The following is a 27,941-nucleotide window of genomic DNA, read 5'->3' as shown; positions in this document are numbered from 1 at the left end:
ATATATATATATATATATATATATATATATATATATATATATATGCGCGTGTGTGTGTTTGTGTGTGATCGCATTAGCGGCTGGTAAAAATATAAATTGAAGGGGGTCAGCAGCTAACTAGGAAACCCGGTAGTATAATATATATTATTATATAACAAGCAAACAATGTTAAACTTTCAATAATTATATATAACTAATTCAGAAAACGCAAAATAAGTACTATAACACAATAGACAGATAAAAGTATCTTTAAATTACTACGCTACAAACGCAGTTCAAGTCTTTCTGGACGCTGGAATTACAATGTCTCTATGAATTTATATATCTATATATATAATTATCTTCTTAGAGACCATAGAAAACACCACGCAGCTTAGCCATCACCCTCATCCCCACCTGTCAGGTGAGCTGTTGTTCACCCCGAATGTTTACAATCGTAGAGCCGGGTTAGTGACGGCTATTAATAGGGGCAGATAATTTAGTATTAAACGATTTGAAACGAAGGGGAGGTAACAATTTCTGATTGATCTTTTCTTTGTCTGTAAACGGCTGCTTTTAATGGGCGGGTGGGGTGAGTGGAAAGGGAGGGCGGGAGGGGGGAGGGGGTAGTGTTGAATTCACAAATTGTGAATTGCTGATAAGCAGAAAATAAAACAACTACATGGCGTATACTACGTCGCGGGTCAGATCGTATATATATAATTTTTTGGATTTGCTCACAAGAACAAACTACAAGGTAGCATTTGTTTGATTTTCGAGTTTTCTCTCTTAGATGGATTACCAGAGTTTCTTCCAGGAAGAAAATGGAGAAAGTAATAGAGTAATTTAAGTCGGTGATTAAAAAATTACAGACTAGTGAGTACATTTCTCATGTACCTGCCGATGTGCCGTTAGCGAGACGAGGTGAGCTATATAGGCCTAACTAACCTATGGGTAACATATTCGACTGACTTTACTTTGTTGGCAAAACACCTTGGGCCAGTTCCCGAAACGTTTTTAAGTAACTAATTTGGTTACAACTATTGGAAAGTAAATTTTGAACTAAGTTTAAAAATACAATTATAACAATTTCATTATATAGGGTAAAAATTCATAAAAAGTGAACTAATGATTCATGTCAAGCTAAATAACAACATCAACATTCAAGTTTATTTGAAGTTAAATATATTTACGAATTGTATGGGTAAATAATTAGATAATATTGAGTTTTCAAAGTAAGCATTTTCTACAATAGGAATTTTTTTTAAAAAGGCATTACTGTATAAACAGCTTTAGTTTAAGATTTAAACATAGTTTATGATGATATATGCCTATTAAAATAAAAGTAAATACAATGTTTGTTAAAAAGTGGTGTACAAGGATTTTTAAAAATCTCAAGTGTTATTTTGTAACAATTCATAATAATTTTACGTTCAGCATTTTTGTTTGATCAGTAACAATATCAATTTTGTTTCCTAGTGAAAATTACTCAAATAAAAAACGGCATACAGTAAGATCTTTTTGTTTTCATTACTAGATATTGCTTTCAAGCTGATAAACCCAATCCTAAAACTCTTATAAAATTTTTTTTCTAAATCTATTATTGTTTGAACCTAATGTAACAGTTTCATTCTAATTTAAATTAGCATTTGTTCAAAGCATTCATTAATGATTACATTCCACATGTTTTAGATGTCAGTTAAAACAACATCTTGTGATGTTAAAGGTCTTGGAGACTTATCTAGATGTATTTCCTCTGATGGTCTTTTGACAAAGTAGGGAGGAGGTTGCTCTAGAAATGAGTATGGAGGAGGTTTGTCTGGAATGACCTGGGTTTGAAATTTGCTGAAAATATTTTTTTTTAAACTTGATAGTTGAAATAGTTAAAAATGGTAATTTTAAATGCATATTTAAGTAAATATATTTACAGCTTGGGTTTAGGGTTAGAAATTAAAAAAAAAAAAAACACTTCAGAAAATGTAAGTTCTTTATTGTTTGTCTTTATTCTTGTTTATAAAATAGGATTTTTTGTAGGCCTTTATAGCATAGGCAGTGGTGTCACTATGCTGGGTGTCTGTTAATAATATTGTTAGATATAGCATTGTTTTCTCTATACTTAGTTAGTTATGTCATGGTGTCACCCCTCCCCCTTGTAATTAATTATTAATTACCCAGGCGGTAATTTTCTCTAGAGTAGTGTTGTAGGTAATTAACAAGGGGATAATGACTTAGGCCAAAACAAATAACTATTACAACTGCTTTTTCTATCCCCAACTCAAGCAGGTATCTATCAGAGTTATGGACTCAACCGAGAATAGTTTCAAAATTATTCAAAAGCCCATTAAATACTTTAGAAAATCATGTACTATGTTAATAAAATAAATATGGTTATAACAATCTGGCTGTTTGATTTCTGTTGGACATTACTAAAGATTGAATATAATTGATATTTTTGGTAACTAAGCAAAAAAAATTTTTAAAAAGAGCTAAAACCAATTAAATGGTACACATTTATCCAAGATTGAAAACATAAATGGCTACACATTAAAAAATCTTTTAACCCTAACCCTAAGATCCACATTATTTTCTTTATATTAAATGTTGTAATATTACTTTTAGACCTACCTTAAAATTGCTTTACGGAACATAAATGCAAGGATTAAAAGTACTATTATTGCTGTTCCACCTAATGTTGAGCCAACAATTAACCCTATTAGAAAAAAAGGAAAGAATTTTTAAACTTAAATTTAAATCACAGCTAAATCAAATATTCACTTTGTCATAATAATTACAATGTAAATTAACATTGTATTGAACAAAACTTGCTAGATATTTCTTTTTACATTTAAGTATTTTAAAAAAAAAAGAATTACCTGAAATTTATTATACAAATTTTGAAACAAAATACTAGCCTAAGTTCTCATTTGGCAAGCCCTGTTTCTCTTTGCAAGGCCCATTCTCATCATCAGCCCAGTATCCTAAGGAACAATCATAGTAGATGGATGGATCATCAACGCAGTGAGTGATAGACTGAGACCCCAGACCAGCTGTTGATGTCCCTGAACATACACAATTTAAAAAAACAAATTATGTTTGCTGTGGTAGTAATTTTTTAAAATGTGCACAAAGCTGGTTACTTTTAAACTTACACAGTCATACTACACAACATGCTCTCTTAAAAATAAAGCAACATCAAATAAATCTTAAAATGTTTCTCGATAAACCATAATTATCTGATGGGACTACAATGTAATGCTAAAGTTAGATATAATATCATTGGCACTAAAGGTCTGTTTCTTGGGATTATTTAAAAACTTGCATATTAAAATGTTAATTGTTTCAGCTATTATTTTATCAGATAATTATAAGAAAGAATATCCAGTCTAGGGATCTACCTGCTGGGCAAGATTCACAGTAGGTCATCCCAAACTGCTCCTGGTATGTCCCAATAGGACACAACAGGCATTGGTCATTTTTCCAGTAACTCCCAGGGACACAGTATGCTGTGAGAAAATAAAAATATGTCATTTATTCTTAGCTCAATGAATAAAACACAGTAACAGGAAAATGGTGCAAGCTGTGAGAAAATAAAACTCATTTATTCTTAGCTCAATGATTAAAACACAGTTAGGGAAAACAGTGCACAAAAAAAGTGCACAAGGACATTTTTTTTCTTAAATTGAGTGACTACATGTAGGCTACACTGTAGAATAATGAAACATATATTCATGAAATAAGACAAAATTAAAGTGTATTAGTATCATTCATTTGTATTTGTGTATTTTTCTGTTGCACAGTTTTCTGATTGCACATTTTTCCTGGAACCATAAAACACATATATATAAATCAAATTGTAAAAGTCTTGCTGTTCCTTAAAATTAAAGTTTAAACCTAATTTATCACTAACCAAACCTTAAACTCTTTAGTCAGCATTTAACTAATTAGTTTTAAGAAGATGATATAATCAACATAACAATATGTCAGCATCTCAATAAATAAGGTCTTATAAAAATATTACTTTTAATTGGGCATGTCCCATTATTTAGTTAACTTACATGTAAACAATGATTGTCTTTCAGCTGACTTTAAAACATATTTATCATTATTATGAGAATTTAGCATATCAACCATTTCAATCACACTAATAGGTAGGATTTACAGAGCTATTAAAAATTCCACAATTTTTAATAAAATACTTATTTATTAACTTCATAATTGTAATCATTATTTTATCAACTGTTTCCATTAGTAAATTTGAAATAGAACTTTCCTTTGGTGTATTCTATATGGTGACTTCTGCTTATTAAGTAATTATCAACTGGTTTTTATGCTGCCTTTTAATCTAATATTTTTACCAAGAGATTAAATATACTATAGACCAGAAAATAATGCAAAACTCTGTCATCAAATGATCTAAATATTAAAAAATATTCTTTAGCTTACTACTTATTTATAAAGCTGTATATTGTATTAAAAAGACTAACCACACACTGCAAGAAGCAAAGTAGTGCCCTCTGGGCATTTTTCTGACACAGCAACTGTACTGTTTACTTTTCCTCTATATTCAATGCCATCTACCATAACAGTGAAGATGTTGGCAGAGTTATTGTAGATCAGCTGAGCAACTTGCTCAAATTCAAGAAGTTTCTGCCTGACTAGTTCGGTCTCGTCATCTGTGTTTGATTGTAAATTTATTTTTATTTATGTAAATCAGTTATTCTAGAAAATTATCAGTGACCATTTTTAATGCAATATTTTTTATAAGCCCATTTTTAAACCTGCCAAAGAATGTTGAAAAATATTTGGTCTCATAATAACATACAAAGATGATTCAAATGAATCGCATTATAGTATGCCATTATTTTATTTATTTTTTTTGTTTTTTTTTAGTTTAACTAAAATGGTAAATATCTATGAATTATAAGAGGATATAGAACTTTTAGTTAACATTACAAGGTTTAAATTTCAGTATTAAATTATTGGCCTACAATTTTATGTAATAACTAACCTGTTGCTGTTGTGGATTCTATTAAAGGTGATCGAACATACATAGTGTAGCTGATTATAAATTTACCTGCAGAAGAAAACAAATGTAATTATGCCTTTTTTATTTGAAAAATTGTAATTTCATGTTAAATGCTGAACACTTTAAATGAATGTATGAGAGGAAGGCTTGTAATGTTTCTGCGCTAAATGTTTATACACACTTTTTCTTAACTTTAATAATTAGAGATGGGGTATTGGAACAGAAGTATATGCATAATGATTTTTTTCATTCAGTAAAACAGGTTAAAACCTGAGTAAAAATATTCATCAATGCTACTCATGCTCTTCAATATTATATTTAAATGTATTTTTTAATCTAATCAAGTACATTAGTAAAGTTATTATTATAATATGATTTCAAGACAAAGATGAAAATTTGTCTTGATTTTTTAAATCTAGTCCTGATCTAACTATGTTCTACATTTTGATGTAGAACTACTACAAGATCATATTGTGTGTTAAATGATAGGATTCGTAAGCCAGTTGTGTTAACTATTTTTAAAAATCAGTTGACAGTTATAAAATTTATGAAAGTTTCTAAAATTTAGAAAAATGAAAATAAAGAAAATCCAAGGCAGTGATGTATAAGATAGCTTTTTACCACCTTTCTTTCCCCCACCTCAAACTCAAGCAAAGCTTTATAACAAAATAATAAACCACTTTTATCCACGATTGTTAAAATAAAAGTGCAACATCCTTAAGAAGAAGGATTACTGTAGCTGGTTGAAGTAATTATAAGTACCTGTTGTACTCTTCTTTTTCCTAGATATGGAAGTGTTAGATGTGTTAGAAGTTACAGATAATTCACAAGTTGTACAACTTGAATTGATGGTTTTGTTGATATTCTCTGCTACTTGGGTCTCAATTGTCCCAGAGCTTGTAGGTGCTGTAATTTCTGCATTTTGACTTATGCTCCGCTCAGTCACAGAAACCGCAGCTTAAATATTAGATGTGAATTTGTTGAAAATAAATAAAATAAATGTTTTTAATTAGTTAATTTTTTTTTAAAATTATTTCTCGAAGGAAGATATTTAAAGCATCATATTACATGATTAAATATTTTTTGTATTTTTAAATGTTTCAAATTAAAGGTAGAATTATTTTCAGCTTAAGACATCATGCACACTTTGTTAAGTTAAAATAAAGTGCTTTCAAAGTGATATACACAAACTTAAAAGAGTTAAATTATAGAGGCTATTTAAAAGGCTAAATGTTTGGTGTCTTTTCTTGACTATACCTAGCTATTGATCTTTTTATATCCAATTTTCATTTTGTTTTGTGTTTTCAAGTTATTTTTATTGTTACATAAATTTACATTTTTTTGGTTGAGGGGTTATTTTTTATAATTCTTATTTCACTTTAATCAACTTTAATTGTTAAGTGAAAAAATGTAATGTTCTGTTTTGAAATTTTCCTTAGTGAATTACTAGTGACTGTTGTATTAGGCTTATTCAACAAAACATTACTCATCAAAACGGCATTGAATTACCTGTGCAATCTGGCAGCAGACCTCTAGGGTTTTCAGGTGTGATGTGTGACCAGGTATAGTTAGAAAGCCGTCCACACTTGTACACAATGGATAAGTCTGTGATATAACCAGCTATGCATACAATCTTGCATTCTGTCATGTCTGTTGTTGTATTTGTTTTACATGCAATATCCTGCATGTGTGTCTGCCTGTACAGCTTTGAGCACACTGTGAAAGAACAAAACAAGTGGTAAAATGTAATAGGTGATAAAATTAGAAGCTACACAGGCTTTTATGTGTATATAATTTAAACTGACTTTCATAATGTAACATAAAACACTTTATCTAACAAGACTGTGTACTGCTTTATCTAGAATTCAAAAGATCATTAACCTTTCTGATATAGGTTACATTTATTTTTTTCTACCTTAGTATATATGTTAGTTTTTATAAAGAGGATCTCCCCTCCCCTATTACAAAATTTGCTTATATTATCAAAAATCAATATTTTTTTTTAAATGTAAACTTTAATCTTAGGTAAGGTAGGTAATAGAAATATACTCCAAAAACATTATCTAGTTAATAACTAGAAACTATCTTTTAACAGGTCTTTTTTTTTTCTTTAAATTACTAACTCTAAAAATAATATGAAAGCTTTAATTAATATTTACATACACATCTATTCTAACGTTTTGTAGAAAACGGATACCTTGATAACTAGTAAAGAAAATATTAACTTACCAGGGCATGTATTGTTATTGCACTGAGCGCTCTCAGTAAAACCTGTTTCACTGCAATTGTTGCCACCATATTGTGGCTCTGGACTGTCACAGTTCCTGTACCTTGTAGTGACACCTGTGCCACATGTCTTAGTGCAAGTTGACCAGTCTGACCATGGCCCAAATCCTCCATTTACTAAAATAAGACATAGATCATTATTTATTCTTTTCTTATAACATTAAGAATTTATCTATTCTTCTGAAAAATATAGTCTTTAATAATTCAATCAAAGTAGGTTTAAATTTCATTAATTTAAAAACTTTAATTTTAAATAGAAAACAAATAATTGGTTTATCTAGAGCTTTATTTACTTTAAAATGAATGATGTCTTTCATGTGCTTAAATCTACTTTTGAAAGGTGTTAGATTGTCAAACACATTAATACAAATTGATTAGATGTTATATTAGGGCAAACTGTTAAGTAAGCACCACATTATTTTTAAAACCAAATAGTTCTATTTACTTGGACAAGCTGTTATGTTGTCACAACTTTTTGTCTCATTAAGCTGGCCAGAACAATTGAGACCGCCGTACAACGGAGCAGGATTGTTGCAGCTGCGGGTTCTAGAGGCTGTTCCCTGGCCACACTCCACATCACATGACCAGCCGCTCCAAGCACTGAGTCCACCGTTAACTAAACAAAAACTAAATATTTACATCTGTAGGTTCACATTATAAGCTGTATTAGGAATTGTAAGGCAGTTTGATTTAGAAAATTAAAAACAGATTGTTAAGTTATTGTAAAACATTTCTAATGCTATCAAAATATCATAATTTAATTGTTGAATATATAACAAATAAAATTACAATTTTCAAATTCTTATTGTCATAACATTCTGTAATGTAATATATTTTTTTAAGTATAAAATCAGAAGTCTTCTTTTTCTTATTACACATACATATTTCCTAATAGTGCTTGTTTTTTTTTTTTTCTGTATTAAATAATGTTTTACATTAAATGAATTATTTATGTATATATTTCTAGCTTTAAGTTCTTGAATGTGAATCATTCTGTGGACAAGATTACAAGTACCTGGACAGTGATCCTCATAGCAAGCTTTTGTTTCACTAGCATTACCACTGCATGGCAGACCACTGGGATCAGGTGATGGGTTGTTGCAGGTGCGGTACCTTGATGTAACCCCTCCACCACAGGTAACTGGACATACACTCCACTGTGTCCAACTGGCCCATCCACCATTTACTAACGTAAAGTAGATTTTAGAAATTTTCCTTTATAATTGTGCTACACGTTTGATTACATTTTTAACTTACCTTTGATAAAAATTAAAATGGGAAGGACTATGGATATTGTTAAAAAAGTAATCTAATTCTCTACATTAGGTCAAAATATAGCCTTACGGGATGTTAAAGCTATGTTGGAATACAGTTAAAAAAAATATTAATAAAAAGCTAATATCACAGCCATTTGTAAATTACAAAAGGACAATTATTTTAACATAAATTCTCTTCACAGAAAACATTAAAATACAAAAACACAGGGTCTCAATGTAGGACCCAATAAACATTTCAGTATCTGAATTTTGCATTTTTTTTATAGCAATTTTTCTCCCATATTAAAATAGCTTTTTTACTAATTCAAAAACTAAATATTAACATTATTTTCTATGTTTTGAATATTACATTGTAAATCAGCAATTTTTAAAACAATACCTCAAAATTAAATTTACTTTTTTTATTACAATATTGCTTGCAAGCTTCAGAATACTTTTATCATGTGAAAAGTGGGATTGATGCATGCATAAAGGAGAAGGGGGGGGGGGGTGGAACTGTTTCTTATATTTCTGTAATGGCATTTGTAAATTAGAGATTACTAAAGAAATTTTACACCCCAAAAATTTTAGACATCAAATATTTTAAGCTATTTTTCTGAGAATCAGCAGAATGTTAAGAACAGACATTGAATGAAAATATTTGTGTTAATTTGCAATAAAATGTAGTTTATTTGTAGCTTAAAACTATAAAGATATTTGCCTACCTATTTTGTCTGTACAGAAAAGTCCCTTATAACCTTCCTGACAGCTGCATGTGTAGTTTTTACTTAATACTTGACTCACACACTCTGTTTTATTGCGACATAGATTTCCTACACAGAAATCTGGTGGAATCTAAACAACACAAAAATAAAATTTAAAAAATTTTCCATTTTACGCAAAGACTAAACTTGAAGCAAAGATTTTTAAAAAGCAATAGAAGCCCTAAATTATTTGTCGATTTCACATAGAATTTTAAAATGTGTGGAAAAAAGACATTTAAATTAAAAATTCATTTAAATAATGATTTCTGACATATAAGACCAAGGTAGCAAAAAAAAAAAAAAACTACAAACAAACTAAAAAATCTGTTTTGCTGCATTATATTTTCACATTTAATAATGTAAACTCAGAAATTGATCTGTATTACCTGGCAAGTGTTTCCAGTCCATAACTCATCACACTCACACTTAAACCCATTTGCTAAATCTGAGCACACGCCATGATCACCACAGGGCTTAGTGAGGCAGACATTGTTGTCTGGAAATTCAAGCCAAAATACATTTTTTATTATCTGTTGAACATAGGGCATAAAAGTGGCAAAATTTTGTAATTTGATAATCATCAATAATTTTAATTAAGATGGTTACCATCACAAAAAGAAGGAGTCAACAGTGGTGCTGTATTTTCTGGAGCCAGGAAAATATTCCCATCCAAAATTAATCCACAAGAGTGTGCAAATAAAGTTACACTGCTTTGAGACAACTCTGTTCTGGATAATTGCATTCCGCTAACAGTCAGTTCTGAAACAAATTATTAATTATTTTTTTTTAAAAACCCACAAGCTACTAAAATAGACTGTTAAGATATTAATAAAATGTGCACACAATTTAAAAAAAAAAAATTCACTGAAATATGCTAAAATACTGGCTAAATTATAAGAAAACCACATTAAGAATAAAAACATAAAAATCCATTGAAATATGCTAAACTACTGACTAAAAAGCCCATAATCGAAATAAAAACACAAAATGTTTTTGAAATATGCTAAAATACTGACTAAATTATAAAAAGCCCATATAAAGAATAAAAACATACTTCACACAAAGACAAACGGAGAAAATAAAATGGTATTACACAAACACACTGAATAAGAATAGACCTACTAACCAGGAATTCTGGCAGAACGAGTGAAGAGAAGCTTGAAGTCTGTGCAATTGACCAGACCAGCTGTAGTCTTCTGCTCAATCAACTGACCATCAACAAACAGAGATGTTTTGTTGCCAGAGTGGGTGACAGCTAGATGGTACCAGGACCTGTGGATACATGATTTACTTTGTGTTACAGACACAAGTTTATTTAAATTTCATAACAAATATAGGATTGGGGAGATATCATTTTTTTGTGACATGTTATAAGGGATTGTGTCTGGACATATCAGTGTTTTAGACTTGTTATTCTTATTTATGCTAAATACTAGCCATATAGAAATAGTTTTTCACAAATAAGTTCACAAAACGTGATTACAGAATTCATCCTTTTTTAATACAAAAAATGTAGATTTTACAAGTAGGTTTTACAACCACTTCATTACAAAATTCATTTTTTAATTTTTTTTTGTAATCCAAAGATTATTTTATCTACAGGAAATGGCATTAATATATTATCGGAAATATTTTTTAAAAATTCATCATTAACTTACTTTTTTATTCGTTTTATTGGAAGTTCTTCTGATGCGATTGAAATCAGAAAATCTTTACATCCTATCATAGCACCTCCCACATTTGACGCTAATGTAAAGGTTGAAGTGGTGTTGCCAACAAGGTCTTGGGGTATGTAAGCCCAAAACACCATGGTAAAGTTCTTTATTGGCCCATTGGTTTTGTCCATGTCCACTTCTAAGCTTGTGTTGCCCAGAACAACACTATAAACTGTTAATATTAAATGCAATAATGTTTTATCTAAAAATGTATTCTAGTATAAAAATGTTAATATAAAAAACTACACATTTGATCTGGCTAAATTATGTAATAATAAACTTTTTATAATTTTAAGAAAAGAATTATCTGCTTTTCAAGGTAAAATGTCTATAAATCAGCAAGAAATATGAATTTGAAAATAATTTAAATAACAATGGAAAAAAGGTAAAAGTAAAATACTAATAAACAAGGGTCAAGTAGTTAATGAATTCAGTAGGTTTATAGACTAATATAAGATCATTGCAGTAACATAAAGAAAAGAACCATGTATTTCATATATAATTTATAAATACATAACATCATGTAGTTGAACACATTTTGGATAACAAACAATTTTCAAACTAAAACAATTGATTTTTTAAAATTGATTTCAGAAAAGGGAATATTTTAATATTTAAACTTTGTATTAAATTTCAAACCAAATAAACAAAAAGTTCTTCTCTTAACCCATAAGGTGGTGAACAGTTTGCCACACACATCAGACACCAACAACAATAAACAAAAACAGGCCCTAACCTGGGTGGATAAAAACAAAGGCAGGCCAAGAAAACCAAAAGATTTGACTTGTAGGAATACACACTAAAATGAGATGTAGGAACTAGCTTAGGATTGATTTCTCTGAAGGTTTTTTCTTGTGGCCTATGTCTTAGTAGGATGGCAAGGTAACTACTAACACCCTATCATTTTAACCAGCAATTTTGAAAACTACCTCAAAATTAAATTTACATTTTTTATTGCAATATTGCTTGCAAGCTCCAGAATATTTTTATTTACTATACACAATGTAAGTTAGAAATTCAAAAAGATTCCCAATTAACCCAAGGGGGGGGGGGGGGGGTGTGATGTAGAGTTCATCTGATTCTCTGACAAAATATTAATTTTGGCACTACTTTTACAGGCATGCATCATAGATAAGTGAGCTCAAAGATAACCTTTACAGCAAAATCAAATCTTTAGGTTAGAAATTGTGATCTTTGCTACAAAACATTTCATCTCATCAATATTAAAGTGTTTCTTACACTTGCAATCAGCTTTAGAAGTTGATCCAGAGCCAAGGGTTGACATGCCAAAAGGGCAAGTGTCGCACCCTTTCCTGCCCACAAGAGGTTGATATGTACCTCTTGTACACACTTCACATGGTTTGAGCCCAGTGGATGAATAAGATCCTGCATCGCACACGTCTGTGTAGGGTTAACAAAAGTATGCTGTATTCAGGTTAAATATTCAATGCTATAGAAAATACTATACTACCACAATATATATATATATATATAAATATATATGTGTATGTTCATAAGCAGGATAGTTCATAATAACTGCTTTTGTGTACATTTATGGGTATTTATATTTATAAATAACCTACATTGACTAATAATTCCAAACATACCTAAGCAGTCATTAGCTGATGTTGAGTTACTTTTAGTTGTAGTTGCGCCTGCCGTACAGTTTAAGCATTCTGAGGCCGCATCATTAGGCTGGTAGGTACCAGCTGGACAAGCAGCGCAGGTTTTGGTAGTTCTGTTGTATATATTGCCTTTGCCGCAACCAGCTGAATGTTGTAAATTTAAATTTTTTTTATGACTTTGTAAATATGTTGTTAATTTAAATTTTCTTTATGGCTTTGTAAATATGCTGTAAATTTAAATTTTCTTTATGGCTTTGTAAACATGTTGTAAATTTTCTTTCTAGCTTGTAATTGAACATTTTTATGAAATTTTTCTTAATATCAATTTTATAAGAAGAGAAATTATAGTTTTATGTTTTTAATAAAAGGAGATGTAAAATGGTTAGCTTATTTAGAATATTTCCTTGTTAATTGTAACTAATAATCTATTGCAGTAAGGTATAAAATGTATCATGTGCTGAAGTATGGAACATTTTCTTCTAATTTAACTATATTTTATGTTTTAGTTTACTTAACTATGGTAAAAGAAGATTTTATGCTGGCTGCATTGACTTACCACAGAGTGCAGTCTGATAAATAAAAACTGTGTTTTCTGGGCAGACAAAGTTCATATCCCCAAAGCCATACGAGTAAGGGTTGGTTTCTCCAGCTTCAGGGATGTTGAAGGTCCCAGAAGCTGTCATTGTGTCAAGGTTGACGTTCAAGTCATAAATCAGGTTATCAAAGAACAATAAGGTCTTTGCTGCACTGCCTTGGTCTTTATATGCTATCTTTACTCTGAACATAACCTAGTTGCAACAAAAAATTGTTCTCTTTATTTTAAGGTATGCATTAAAAGAATATGAATTCTGTGGAGAATTTTTTTTATTTTTCAAAAAGAAAATTTTTTAGAATTGTAAACAATTCATGAACACATAGAACAAAAAAAAATACAATCTCAAAGATATCAAAGACAGTGGTCAGGGAATTAAATGATATAGAACAACATGTTCTGAGATTTTAAGAAAGAGTAATATCTTGTGATAGGGGTTGGAGTAGCCGAGCTGCAGAGTGCTAGACTGCTAACCCAAAAATCTCAAATTTGAACCTGAGTCAATTGAACATCTCTGAGCCCACCCAGCTCTGATGGGTACCTAACTCAAATTAGGGAAAAGTAAAGGCGGCTGGGCATAGGGCTGAACACATCATACCTTCATATACCAAATTGCAGAAATATGAACTACATGATCTGCCCAATGGATCAGTAGTACTGAAGAGGAATCTTTTTAAATGTGTCAAAAATTTAACCATTTGTTTGACTGATTTGCCATTATGGTACAATTTTGCTAAGTTACTGAGATTTTTTAAACTTAATTATTTCAGAAACCTAAATCAGTTATATAAATAATAATAGATAAATGTGTAAAGTTTAGCTATTGTCCAATAAAAATGATCAAAACAATGAAACATCATTGAAAGAACTTGTCAGATAGACTTGTCTAATCAACTCTAAAAGAGATTGCTTTTCATTTTATAATACACCTAACATTTTTAAATTTAAAGTCTTAAACATTGATAAGACCAAAAAAATCTAAACAAATTTATTATTATATTAGATAAATTAATAATTAATAATAAATTCCACAAAAAATCTAAAAAAATGTATTATTATATTAGATAAATGAATAATTAATAATAATTCTACCAAAATAATTAAAAAATGTATTTTTATTTTATCAGATAAATTAATAATAACTCAATTAACAATATGTTACCTTTGTCATGTGGGTTGCGGTGCTGGTATCCCTTATATCCCTGTCTAAGGCTGAAGTATTACTGGATGATGTGTATATCATTTGATCATCCACAGACCGCCTACTCCTTGAGCCACAGGTCACTGTGACATCAGTTATGTTACAGGTTACTGTTGTACACACATCTTTAAACACATCCGACCCTTGAATCAAGGTGAAAAATTTGGTCTTGATTTCTTCTGTTGATGTCGCACAGCTAGTTGAGTAATACTGGATGTTTGGTGTTGTCTCTATGTAAGGAGTTGATGAAGCTGAAAAATTAAATATTTTTATTGTATAAAAAAAAATGTTACTCTTGGTTTCTCAAAGTTCCACATTGTACCATTATTTTTAAAAACATAAAGAGTGTCTACTTAAATAAATTTAGCAGTATCATCAAACCATTAGATTGTTTAAATTAAAAACAGGATAGACCAAAAGCTATGAATACCATTATATAATTTTTAATGTTAATAATACGATTTAAAAAGTTAATTGAATGTAGCCTACTGATTTTTATAGTAACTTTATATAATATTTAATTATATCATTTTCATAATTTTGAATCTTTTATTCATTATTATTCACATTTTAAATTTTAAACTGATAATGAAGGATTTAAATGCAGGTAGCATTAGATTAATCACTTTAAAATTTTAATATTTTTTATAAAAATAAACTTTAGAAAAATAGAATCCACACTTAGATGATTAAACTTACCAATGCATGTACTTTTTAAAATAATACTTGGAAGCCACTCCCCAGTTTTTCTCCAGCAAACGTAAACACCATTTTGAGGAGAGCCAGCAGTAAGTGTGTAGTTCTGTTTACACTGTACTGCACACACTTCTTGTTGGTTGATGACATCACAAGCCACAGCTCCAAAGGTTGGAGCTTCTTGCTTGCTGCAGAATTTTGCTGGAATATTATAAACAACATTTATATTGAAAAAAAGGCATATCTTGTTAATTTTTAAACAAATTATAGTTCTAAGGCAGAACGAAAACAACTTTGAAAATAATATCCATGACAATAAAGACAAACTTACTCTCTGGTCAGAATATTAATTAATTATGTTTTAAACTGCTTTATGTAGTATGATTTCATATTTCATGCTTATTATTAAAAAAAATGTCTAAGTAAAATTCAGTTTACACAATGTCTAGAGTCTAGATCATTGTGGATCTTTTTTGATTGATAAATGATGATTGAAATTTCAATCGAACTTCCATTAAGCCTAAGTGTCAAGATTTGAAATGATAATAACATTAATAAGAGTGTTAATTTAATGACTTAAAAAAACTAACATGTACCATAAGACGTGTTATAGTGTAAGTTTAATCTATATGATACATATTTTCTCATGTCTTGTCCCAAAATTAAAACTGTTTCACAACAGTATAAATATGTTAATGTGTTAAGTAATAAATTTACACACAATCACAAACAGGTTTAGCATTTCCATAGTCCCAGTATCCTGTCCCAGGTAAAGTTTCATTTTTCCTGCAGAAAATGCTTGGGCTTCCAGTTACAGCATTGCCGTTGCTGCATGTTATGTTGCATGTGGCACCATACACATAACCTTGTGGGCAGTTGAAGACCATTAAAGATGTCCCATTTTCTTCCAGACCACTGTAAGCTGGATTCTGGCACAGTAGGGCTAAAAATAAGTAATTAACAGTTTATATTTTAATAAACACAGGTGAAGAACATAAATATATTGTATGCATGTATGCAGAGGCGTAACGAGGGGGCGGGGGTGAGAACCGCACCAGGTGACACTCTTTAGGGGGGTGACACCAAGGCAAAAAATAGTAAAAATATATAGAGAAAAATTTGAGGAGGGGTTGCAAATCGAAAGTTCGAGGGTCGAGGGGGGGGGGGTGCAAATCGAAAGTTCGAGGGAGGGGGGGTGCAAATCGTAGATTGAAAGTTTGTCCCCGAGAAGAGTCGCAACGCCTCTGGGTGGGTGACACCATTAAGTGCGGCACCGGGTGACACTCGACCTCGCTACGCCACTGCATGTATGTATGTATGTATGTATATATATACACACACATATATATATATATATATATATATATATATATATATATATATATATATATATATATATATATATATATATATATATATATATATATATATATATATATATATATATGTTTCATGTCAAATCAGAATATTGAAATGTACTTTCTTATTTTTACTTTGAGGGTATGCAACATTTACAGGAGGTTATCAACCCACTACATATGCCTAAATAAAGTCATAATTCAAATTTAGACAGTTGTTTATCTTTTTCTGGCTAGAAGTATAGGTATCTAAAAAAAAATATTTAAAAAATAAAATGTTATGAACTGTTAAACTACCTGTAACAGTTACTGTAAAATTACAGTATGCTCTATTCCCTGCAAGGTCAGATACTGTAGCCTTGACCTGTGTTGTTCCTATACTGAAGGCTGTATTTGAAGCAGGGAGGTAACTAATATCAATTGTTGTATTTGTGGTATCAGTTGCTTTAACCAGCCCAGTAAAAGACACATATGTTGAGTACCCTAACTGTTCAGCAAATACGGATACGTTGGTACAACTTATGATGGTCGGAGGTTCAATATCTGTAATTGAACGAAAAAAATGCTTCACTTTTTAAATTACTGTTTTAACTTTAGGTTTTATTGTTTTGGAATATAGTGTTTTATAAATGTATTATTATTTTTTATTGCCAATATCAGTCTTAAAAACAAATTATATTTTTATAATACAATTTAAAAGATTTTAATTTCTATTTATGTATAGTAAAAGAAAAACAATTATTATTTAAGGTCTACAGAATCAAAACCTATCTTCATAATTAATTATGGACTTTTCACCAAATAAATAATAGCTTTTTTTTTCTAATTATTATTTTTGCTGCATATATAGATCTAATTTTCTTTACTAGTTTATTCTGTAGAAAAATTATATTCTTGAATACATAAGTATACCTCGACATGAGCCAGGTGAAGTCCATGTTGTATTTGACAGACATACGACAGATGTACTACCCTGAATCTGGTATCCTCTGTAGCAAGTGACTGGACAAATGACCCCAAATGTGTACGTGTTGTTTGGGCAGTTGACCTCACCATTCAATACAGCTGGGGGCTTGCTACACAAAGCTCCTTGAAAATTGTTAATACATACTCTATAAATTATGTGAAGTTTAAGAATATTACAAAACCTAGCTTTGATTTCTTAGCAACAATAGATGTACTATAATCTATTGGACTGTCCATTATGAAATCACATACTGGAAATTTCCACAAAGGTACACCGAATTTTAGTATTCGAAGGGTTCTGCTCCAACACAATTAAGTATACTAGTCAACTGGTTATGCGTCATTGATGCCATTGACTCAAATTTCAGCCTGCTTTTCTTTTTGGATTTACTTTTATAGCCTTTGACCAACCAAGAACAAACTACAAGGCAACAGTTGTTTGATTTTGGAGTTGTCTGTCCTAGAAGAGTGGCTGTCCCCAGCTAATGAGCCTCATCTGCCCGAGGGTTTGAACTCGAGACTTTTTCGGTTTGGCAACCATGAGCTTTACCATTAATATTAGGCCTATTACTGCCCTATACTATCTATGCAACAAATATAGACCTTTATACTATACTAATAGACTAATAGTTCATGCCCAATTAAAACTACTTATTATTCAATATGATCTGTTGCTTTTAACTTTGTTTTAGAAAATGATGTTAAGAAATCGTGAATGCTAGTCGACAGTTTTAAAAAAAAAATTACTTTGGCAGCTTGTTGTCTTGTTCTCCCATTTCCCTGTCTCAAGACAGCTTAGAGCCGTCGCTCCAGTCAACTGAAAACCTTCGGCGCAGGAGAACACACAATCTGACCCGACAGCGTTGTCATGGCTACAACTGACCTTGGCCTGGTCGGGTACACTGACGGCTGGACAGGTGTTGACTGAAAACATTGAATAGGGGTTATAGGGGTCGTCCATAAATGACGTCACACTCGTATTGGTACGTAATTTTGTGACGGTGTGTGATGAGGGGGAGGGGAGGGGGGTTCAGATGGTTGGACGTCAGACTTTTGCATTATATAAAAGCAATTTTAGAAAACGAATTTTAGCCGTTATTTTGCGTTTTAGAAAACTGTTTTAATAAATTGTAATAGGAGTTGATCAAAATACTCTATGTTGACGGAGTTCTGACAAGATTTTGGAAAAATATTGATGTTTTAAGAAAAATGCATCAGCAATTTTGAGGGGATGGGGGTTGTAGGCTGAGGTGTGACGTCATTTTAGGGGGGGGGGGGGTCTGGCTTTTGTGACGACGTGTGACGGAGGGGAGGGGGGAGGTAAAAATCGTAAAAAAAGCGTGACGTCATTTACGGATGACCCCATAGGCCTTTTGGTTTGTTTTTTTAAATTCATTATGTGATGTTTTAAATTATTTACATAGCTGTTAAATGGTTATTTGCAATGGCAAATGAAAACATTTATTGTTATTCTGCCAGTAGATAGGCTTAAGTTATTAATATAAAGTGTTAGAGTATAAATTACTATTGGATAATATTAAATATTAGGGTTTTGATTATTGTAACACTAACACAACACGTGAAAAGTTCCTTAACAAATACATCAATTTATATTTAAAAAATAAATATGTACAAAACTTATTTTAGTTCAATAAGACAGGAACAGAAATTAAGTTTTTGTTTTCTACGAAAGTGGACAAACAATAATATTTTATAGTTTTAAAGCCTCAAAAATAAATGCATAAAATACAATTAAAAGTCCTATAGGAAATATTGTGAACGGAAAAAAAATTCACAGAAATAAAGTCAGAAATAAAGTCACAGAAAAAAGTTACAAAAATATTCAAAGAAATATTTTGATTTGATTGTTGATAATTATAAAATTTGGGTGTTTTTTAACGTGCATACTTGTAAACTTTGAAAGCATAATGGTTTATAACAATATCAGTTAAAATACTGTAAGATAATGTCCATAGCAGCCTCAACTTTTGTTAAATATTCAGTTAAATACACGGTGGGTAATTATTATTATTAAAACAATGTAGGCTCATCATTGTGTTTGCATATGTTTTTGCCGTAGGTTGTATCTTGGTCGGCTTCTCTTCAGTCGGCTTTGCCGTCCATATTGTGTGATGTTAATGTTTTGCGTCTATCACAGCCTTTGTACCGTGTCGGCTTTCTCTTCGAACGTTATATTTAACTCTATTATATTTTTGATGTAAAACGGAATTACAATTAAAACCTACAAACTTTATAGTAAAATATTTTATGTGTGTTATAAATATTACTATATGTATACATCCCACGCATATATATGTAAAATGATTACATTACATTTAATTAATCGTAAGTTGATTAGCATAATAGATAACAGTTGTAACAAATTCCATGCAAATACATATTTGCGACTTTTTTTCTTGAGACTTTTTTCCTGTGTTTTTTTTCTAAAATCAGATATTATATGCCTATACATTAAACAGGGTCCATCCCTCTCCCTCCTCCCCCCCCCCCCCCCAAAAAAAAAGAATTCTAAGTATGCCCCTGAAGGAACCCTTGACCCTTCATCATGCCTCACTACAAGAGTATTCCAACTGACTTACGAGTCACGTAAACAACAAAGGCACAGCTGGCAATGTTGCCGCTTCTATCCGTGGCTTGCACTGACACTACCGTCTGCCCAACCGGAAACAGCTGCCCTGAGACAGCGCTGCTGGAGACTGTAACAAACTCGTTGGAGTTGTCGGAGACAGTCCAGCTCCCCCATGACACAGAAACAGGCTGCTTCTTAGGCTTGGAGACGGCAGTAATGGTTGATGGGCACTTTAACACAGGAGGCTGAATATCTGAAACACGAAAACAACAGAACAAATTATCTTAAAGCTAATGTAAGAATTTAAAGGCTAAAAGATAGACTTGTACAATAATAGTCTATTTAAAAAGGAATAAGCAAGACACTTGCTCGAATGGTAGAGCTTATGACTGCGATATTGAAAGTCTTGAGTTCAGATCCCTGGCTCAAGTCTATAGTTTGTAGGACGTCACTGAGTCGATTCAGCTCTGATGAGTTGGCCTATCTGAGTCACATTAGGGAAACTAACGCGGCTGGGCATAGTTCTGACCACACTATCCCTTCGTAAACCGAGGTCATTCAAACATAAGAACTCTATTCTATCTGTCCCATGTGTCTTTAGCACGAATGGGAAAAGATGATGAAGCAAGAGACTTACCCCTACACGAACCAGCCACTGACCATACCCCATTTGAAAGACAAGTGACGTAGCTTGGGCCGTCAACTGTGTAGCCGTCTCGACAGTAAAGGTATGCCACAGAGCCAGATGTCATGCTGTATGCTGACCACTGTCCATTTGGAACAGCTTTCAGTGCTGGACATACAGGCCGTGCTAAAAAATTAAATAACAATTTACACTTCATAAACACATTTCAACAAATATAATATAAATATCTGTAATTGTTTGAGCTTCAGCCACAGTATTGTCTAAGTTTGTCAACTACAATTATTAGATCTAAAATCATCATCAGATTGTAATATTTTTGGAGAGGCATTAGAGAGATGGCATTGATTTGGCAGTTATTTTACTTTACATAACATCGGTCATAGAGTTCCAAGAAAGAGACTGTCGACATAGTCATCATTGTATGTGCGCCAGATTTAGAAAAGTGAAAACATATTTGAAAAATTATGGAGAAAAATCACATTTAACTTTTTTCTTTCCCACCCATGCTATATAAAATTCATAACTTTGCGACACAAAACAATATCACGTGAGTCAATTATTGTATCTTTTGCAATTAAGTGGACGGATCGATGATCATACACTGACAATAATTCTTCTTCTTCCTCGAGGTTAAATTTTAGTGTTGGAATGGACCAAGCCTTATCTGCCAGAGGGTTCGAACTCGAGACTTTTTCGAATTTAACAACCATGAGCTTTTCCGACTCAACCACGCCTCCAACACAATTAAGTATACGTGTCAACTGGTTGAGGCCATTGACTCCGATTTCAGCCTGCTTTTCTTTTTGGATTTGCTTCTATAGCCAACCAACAACAAACTACAAGGCAGTAGGCAGCAGTTGTTTGATTTTGGATTTGTCCCCAGCTTACGAGCCTCATCTGCCCGAGGGTTTGAACACGCCGACCCCCCCCCCCCCCACTGACAATTGATTTCTTTCAGCATATAACTCATTCATGTTTAGACCTACCTGTATACCTAAGGTCATTCCCATACCACATAATATATATATATATATATATATATATATATATATATATATATATATATATATATATATATATATATATATATATATATATATATATATATATATATATATATATATATATATATATATATGCCAATATACTTACGCACGCAGCTGGGCCTCAGAGCGCTCCAACGCCCATTCAGGGTACATGAAATTGAGCTTGAACCTTGTAGTATATAGCCAGGATAGCAGCTATACGTGCAGGATTCTCCGTAGATGTAGAAGAAAATAAAGCGAAGATACGGGTAGCTCGCACAGCTGACATATCCATTGGGGATGGAGTAGACACCCACTCCGTAAGAGTCGTAGTAGTAGCATCGGCGATCTGTAATAGACCTACAGCAATTAGTTGACATTTGTTAAAACTCTTTAAGGTAGAGGTTGTCGGACTCTTGTGATAACTGACGAGGGGCAAGGGGAGGCTCCGAAACTGTGGCGCCGCGAATTTCTTTTTAAAAACTAATTTTAGAAAATGAATTTTATTTAGCCGTTGTTTCTTAATATTATATTTGTAAATTGTTATACATATCGTTCAAAATGCTCAACGTTGACAGAGCACGGTAAATATTTTAAATATGAATCGTTGTTTGAAATTTGTTTAAAAAATACGATTTTGAGAGGGGGGGGTGGTAGACTGATGTATCACTCAACTTTAGGGGAAGGGGTCTGGTTGTTCGTGACTATATGTGAAGATGGTGAATGGGCTGGGGGGAGCGGAGGATAAAAATCGTTTTAAAAAGCAGGACGTGTTTAATGTATGACCTCCTAAGGTCGATATTATCTCACCTCAAGCTATCGTCATTTGAGTTGTTTTTTCCCCAGGTATTGCTTTTAATTTTATGTCTGGATTGGGGATTTGGTAGTCTTATGGTAGCGCTACTCGCAAAGTAAGCTTCGATCCGCACTTTCAAAATTTGTATGTGTCAACAATCAGGGGAAATTGAACATGTTTAACAACATTTACAACAAAGAAATGCATTACATCTACAATTAGGTACCAATGTTTAGTGGGTTTTTTTTTTTTTACAAAATTGTTTAATTTTTGTCTTAACAACTAAGATTACGGGATTGGGAACACATTACACAACACAAAGAGAAACTATTTTCAAAGATTTTTGAGGGTGCCGACAATGTTTTAAGAATTGAAGTTTATAATTCTCTATTCAATATATATTTTTTTTTTCTTTTTCGTGGGGGTGGGGGTTGGGGTGCTGGCAATGCTAAAAAAAAGTATATAAAATCTTTAATTTTAATAAAAAAAAATTATTTTCCTTTTTTCGGTAGGTGTAGAGCGATAGACTTAATCCGATATAACGCTATTTAACAAATTAAACAAAGCACCCCCCCCCCCCCCCGCCCCAGGTTTGAAGCATAATATGTGCACGGGCCCTAATTTGTAATACACATTGCCGTACATGAAACAGTGAAACGGGAAGTGCAATAGGCCGTGGCGCCGTATCGATCTTTGGCTTCATACGTGACAATGTAGGTGCCTAGGTAAAATAGTGACCCAGATCGTGGCCAACTGGTCAGTCGGGGTCTGTAATTAAACAAAACATTTTTCATTCAGAATTTGGTCTTGATCTAATCAAAAATAAAAGATAAAAACATTTTTCAAGTTGAAAACTATTAAGATTAAAGAAGTGATTTACTAATGTTAAAACGTAAACATACATTTGCATGAATCTGTTCCTATTTGAAAAGATATTCCCCTGTTTTTTTTGTATTTTGTGCGTCTGTCTGTACTTAACCTGTGTATTTATTTAACTGTACCTGACCCATTCATGTACCATTAGGCCTACTTGCAGGACCTACTTGTACATGTAACTGTACGCTGGACACATATCTAGAACATGTACACATATCTAGACCCTGTACACATATCTAGACCCTGTACACATATCTAGACACTGTACACATATCTAGACACTGTACACATATCTAGACACTGTACACATATCTAGACACTGTACACATATCTAGACCCTGTACACATATCTAGACACTGTACACATATCTAGACACTGTACACATATCTAGACCCTGTACACATATCTAGACCCTGTACACATATCTAGACACTGTACACATATCTATACCATGTACACTTGTCTAGACCCTGTACACATATCTAGACCCTGTACACATATCTAGACACTGTACACATATCTAGACACTGTACACATATCTAGACCCTGTACACATATCTAGACCCTGTACACATATCTAGACACTGTACACATATCTAGACCATGTACACTTGTCTAGACCCTGTACACATAACTAGACCCTGTACACATATCTAGACACTGTACACATATCAAGACCCTGTGCACTTATCTAGACCATGTACACTTGTCTAGACCCTGTACACATATCTAGACCGTGTTCACATATCTAGACCCTGTACATATATCTAGACCCTGTTCACATATCTAGACCATGTACACATATCTAGACCCTGTGCACTTATCTAGACCCTGTACACATATCTAGACACTGTACACATATCAAGACCCTGCGCACTTATCTAGACCATGTAGATATATCTAGACCCTGTACACATATCTAGACCCTGTAGATATATCTAGACCCTGTACACATATCTATACCCTGTACACATATCTAGACACTGTACACATATCAAGACCCTGTGCACTTATCTAGACCATGTACACTTGTCTAGACCCTGTACACATATCTAGACACTGTACACATATCAAGACCCTGTGCACTTATCTAGACCATGTACACTTGTCTAGACCCTGTACACATATCGAGACCCTGTACACATATCTAGACCCTGTACACATATCTCGACCCTGTACACATATCTAGACCATGTTTACATATCTAGACCATGTTTACATATCTAGACCTTGTACACATATCTAGACCTTGTTCACATATCTAGACATTGTACGCATATCTATACTATGTACACATATCTAGACCCTGTACACAAATCTAGACCCTGTACACATATCTAGACCCTGTACACATATCTAGACCCTGTACGCATATCTAGACCCTGTACGCATATCTCGACCCTGTTCACATATTTAGACCCATGCCTGTTCCCGTTCAAGCACATGTACTTGTAGTGCCTACTTGTTCCTGTACGTATGACTATCTACATGTAGGTGTACATGTAAGTATACCTGTACCCGCACCCGTGTGTACCAGTACCCAAAGTTAGGGCTTGTGTCACACTTAATATATATATATATATATATATATATATATATATATATATATATATATATATAAGAATATATAATAAGAATGTTTACCTTATATAACCATCCTCTATATCGTAAGCTGTGGCATCAGACCAATAAACTCTCTGTCATACAATATATATATATATATATATATATATATATATATATATATATATATATATATATATATATAAATGTATAGGCTAATGTGTGTAATATATAGGATTCTTGACAGAATACTGAAGATTGAATAGATAGCATTAAGATATGTAATTTTATTTTCCATATAACTTACAGCGTATACAGCGTTAGTTACAGTTACATCAGGAATTGAAGGACAATATATTGTAGGGTAGTTATTAATAAATCCTGAAAATAAAAATGTAATACATAAACATAATAGTCTTACTTATATTAAAAACAATTTAATTTTAAACAAACCGACTTTCTAATTGCTAAGTATACGTCTCAGACACGAACATTGTTTTGGTATTACATTCTGATTTAAATTAAGAGTTTATTGTACTTTATTTACATTTTTGAAATTTCTTTTTTTATTTTGGACCAAACTGCTATGCGCCATTTAACTAGTTATCTCTTAATCCAAACGAACACCTTAAATCAGGGGTTCCCAACCTTTTTTTACTCTAGAGCACATTCTAAAATATCGGTAGGATGGCGGGCACCCCCTTTTTTAAATCGACAAAATCCTTCCAGAGGCGTAGCGACCCTTCCCGTCACCCGGGGACAAAACTTTCGATTTGCACACCCCCCCCCCCCTCAAATTTTCAATTTGCACCCCCCCCCTCAAACTTTCGATTTGCACCCCTCCTCAAATTTTCGATTTGCACCCCCCTCCCCCCCCCCCCTCCTCAAACTTTCGATTTCCATCCCCTTCAACCTTTCGATAATGTTTATGAAAAAAATTCTGTCTCTGTCGAATAGTGAGAGGCGGGTACATATGAATTGTTCGGCGGGCGCCATGTCGCCCGCGGGCACGGTGTTGGGAACCCCTGCCTTAAATAATTTCTTTCAGACTTTTTTCGGGGGGGGGGGGGGCGGAGACTGTTAAAAATATATATTTTCTATATAAATTCCATTTCATCTTGTGGGGGGGGGGAGGCGGTATATTTTCATAGGGTCACATCCTGTAAGTAAATGTCCAAGGAGTGTTTAGTTACGTAACATTGAATCGTCATCCTACATACTGGAATGATTTTCTCCGCCTTTTAAAACTGGCAGTAAAGCATACGCCTTTAACCAGAGGCGTAGCGAGGGCGAGGCGGAGGGAGTTTTTTTTTTTTTAATTTACCCTTCGCCAGGTATCTTCGGGTCTTTCTTTGCTCATCCTTCCAGGTTCCATGATGTCTTGATGAGTCTTGGCGACCTCTCCCGGTCTCCTTTTGGAACAATCAATTTTTCGCCCCCACCCCTATTTATATAATTATTCAGGTGGGTGAAAAGCCCCCCCCCCCCTTAAATAGAAATTTGTGTAATTTGAACACGTTGAACCTAAATTATAAAAATCTTCTCGCAATATCACCCCACCACTCCCAAATAAACTGCACACAATTTGTTTTTTTACTAAAGGTTTAAACTTCTGATCAACCAGACGCAGTGGCGTAGCGAGGTCGGGTGTCACCCGCTGCGGCACTTAATGGTGTCATCCCCCAGAGGCGTAGTGACCCCTCTCGGGGACGAACTTTCAAATTTTCGATTTACAACCCCCCTCCTCAAACTTTTGATTTGCACCCCCCTCAAGTTTTTCTCTATATATTTTGCTATTTTTTGCCTTGGTGTCAACCCCTCTAATTGGTGTCACCCGGTGCGGTCGGCACCCCCCGCCCCCCCCCTCGCTACGCCTCTGACCAGACGACAACTTACGGTTGGTCCAGCAGTGTGTATGACAGCGGCGGTGCCACCAGCCACAGTCACATACAGTTCTACACGAGGTTTGATAGACATAGTACGAGGCCCGGGCTCTCCTTACAAGAGCTGTGGTGTTTGCCTCCCTCCGATTACGGATATCTGTTCAAAGGGGAGTAATGTTTCATTTAATACTAAAATTTGATTTGACTATGCATTTACACGTCTATTTTTTACTTGAAAAATTTAGTCAATGTTACGGGTTTATTTACATTTGGGTATAAGACAGTGAGATAATATTATACTTCATTACACAAAACAAATTGTTTTTCGTTTAAATGGTTAAACTGTTGTATTACTTTATCCTTAAGGAACCTCAAGGAGTCGTAATGATTAGTTTTTTTTAAACACTGTGTGTGAGTGTATTATAATCTACTTCTGTTTCTGTCAAGACACATGGGGCAAAAGAAGCTGAGTTCATCTGTTTTAATGAGCCTGGATAGTGTGGTCAGCGCTACGTCGAGTCGCCATGTTTTCACTAGCCTGAATCAGGTGCCCATCAGAGTTTGGTGGGTTCAGGAAATTTCTTCAGCCTCTAGGCCAGAATCGAAACTCAAGACTTCCAGGTGAGCAGGTGTATGCTCACGCCGAATACTAGCTGTAAACGACTACCTTGTGACAAAGTAATATTGCTGAATTTATTTTAAAAAAACATATTCCTAAAAGACAATTTAAACAACTCACGGTAGGACGTCCAGAGCCCGTTCAAGCACTTGTACATCTCAGAGGTTCCTGACTGTGGGTCAACCATACAAGCTGTACCGTGAGGGACGGATGTTCCATTCACATAGCCATCGACAACAGCCTTGTGGGCGTACGACTGACCCAGTCTTAATTTTATTAAAACATTTGAACTTGGTTAGGCAATTAAAATACATTTACAAGTATTACATTCTATATAATGTTTTTTTACATATATATATATATATATATATATATATATATATATATATATATATATATATATATATATATATATTAAAGAATCAAGTAACTTTGTTCTTCTTTGTTCTTAATTGTAACATTTGAGAGGATTAGCAGT

General features: G+C 32.9%; 1 protein-coding gene across 1 annotated transcript; it reads right to left on the bottom strand.

The window, feature by feature from the left end:
- Positions 1 to 603: 603 nt before the first annotated feature.
- On the bottom strand, positions 604 to 27,692 carry LOC131928191 (uncharacterized). Its single transcript, XM_059284134.1, has 33 exons — positions 27,584 to 27,692; positions 26,858 to 27,001; positions 25,269 to 25,342; positions 25,043 to 25,095; positions 23,165 to 23,289; positions 21,853 to 22,074; positions 20,692 to 20,865; positions 20,065 to 20,307; positions 18,212 to 18,388; positions 17,411 to 17,587; positions 16,796 to 17,041; positions 15,862 to 16,083; positions 15,144 to 15,341; positions 14,406 to 14,695; positions 13,208 to 13,439; positions 12,634 to 12,795; positions 12,266 to 12,427; positions 10,970 to 11,198; positions 10,438 to 10,583; positions 9,918 to 10,070; positions 9,698 to 9,807; positions 9,273 to 9,402; positions 8,307 to 8,477; positions 7,737 to 7,907; positions 7,235 to 7,408; positions 6,515 to 6,721; positions 5,768 to 5,962; positions 4,988 to 5,053; positions 4,464 to 4,652; positions 3,375 to 3,482; positions 2,892 to 3,038; positions 2,605 to 2,689; positions 604 to 1,824 (listed from the first exon to the last, which is right to left on the bottom strand). The coding sequence occupies exons 1-33, from the start codon at positions 27,648 to 27,650 to the stop codon at positions 1,668 to 1,670; spliced, it is 5,406 nt and encodes a 1,801-aa protein (XP_059140117.1). The 5' UTR covers positions 27,651 to 27,692; the 3' UTR covers positions 604 to 1,667.
- Between the last annotated feature and the right edge of the window lie 249 nt (positions 27,693 to 27,941).

This window comes from Physella acuta, unplaced genomic scaffold (assembly GCF_028476545.2).
Source record: "Physella acuta isolate Inbredline_101_S28 unplaced genomic scaffold, ASM2847654v3 ptg001473l, whole genome shotgun sequence".
Lineage (NCBI taxonomy): Eukaryota > Metazoa > Mollusca > Gastropoda > Physidae > Physella > Physella acuta.
Note: the sequence above shows the minus strand (reverse complement) of the source record. Positions and strands in the feature narration are given on the sequence as shown.

What these genes read in the sequence shown, in the direction of transcription:
- LOC131928191 (XM_059284134.1), bottom strand. Translation starts at nt 27,650, where the DNA reads ATGGTTGACCCACAGTCAGGAACCTCTGAGATGTACAAGTGCTTGAAC. An exon ending in TTCACCTGGCTCATGTCGAG is followed by an intron (nt 17,042 to 17,410) that starts GTATACTTATGT and finishes GTTCAATTACAG; the next exon opens with ATATTGAACCTCCGACCATC. An exon ending in CAATAACAATACATGCCCTG is followed by an intron (nt 6,722 to 7,234) that starts GTAAGTTAATAT and finishes GTTCTTTCACAG; the next exon opens with TGTGCTCAAAGCTGTACAGG.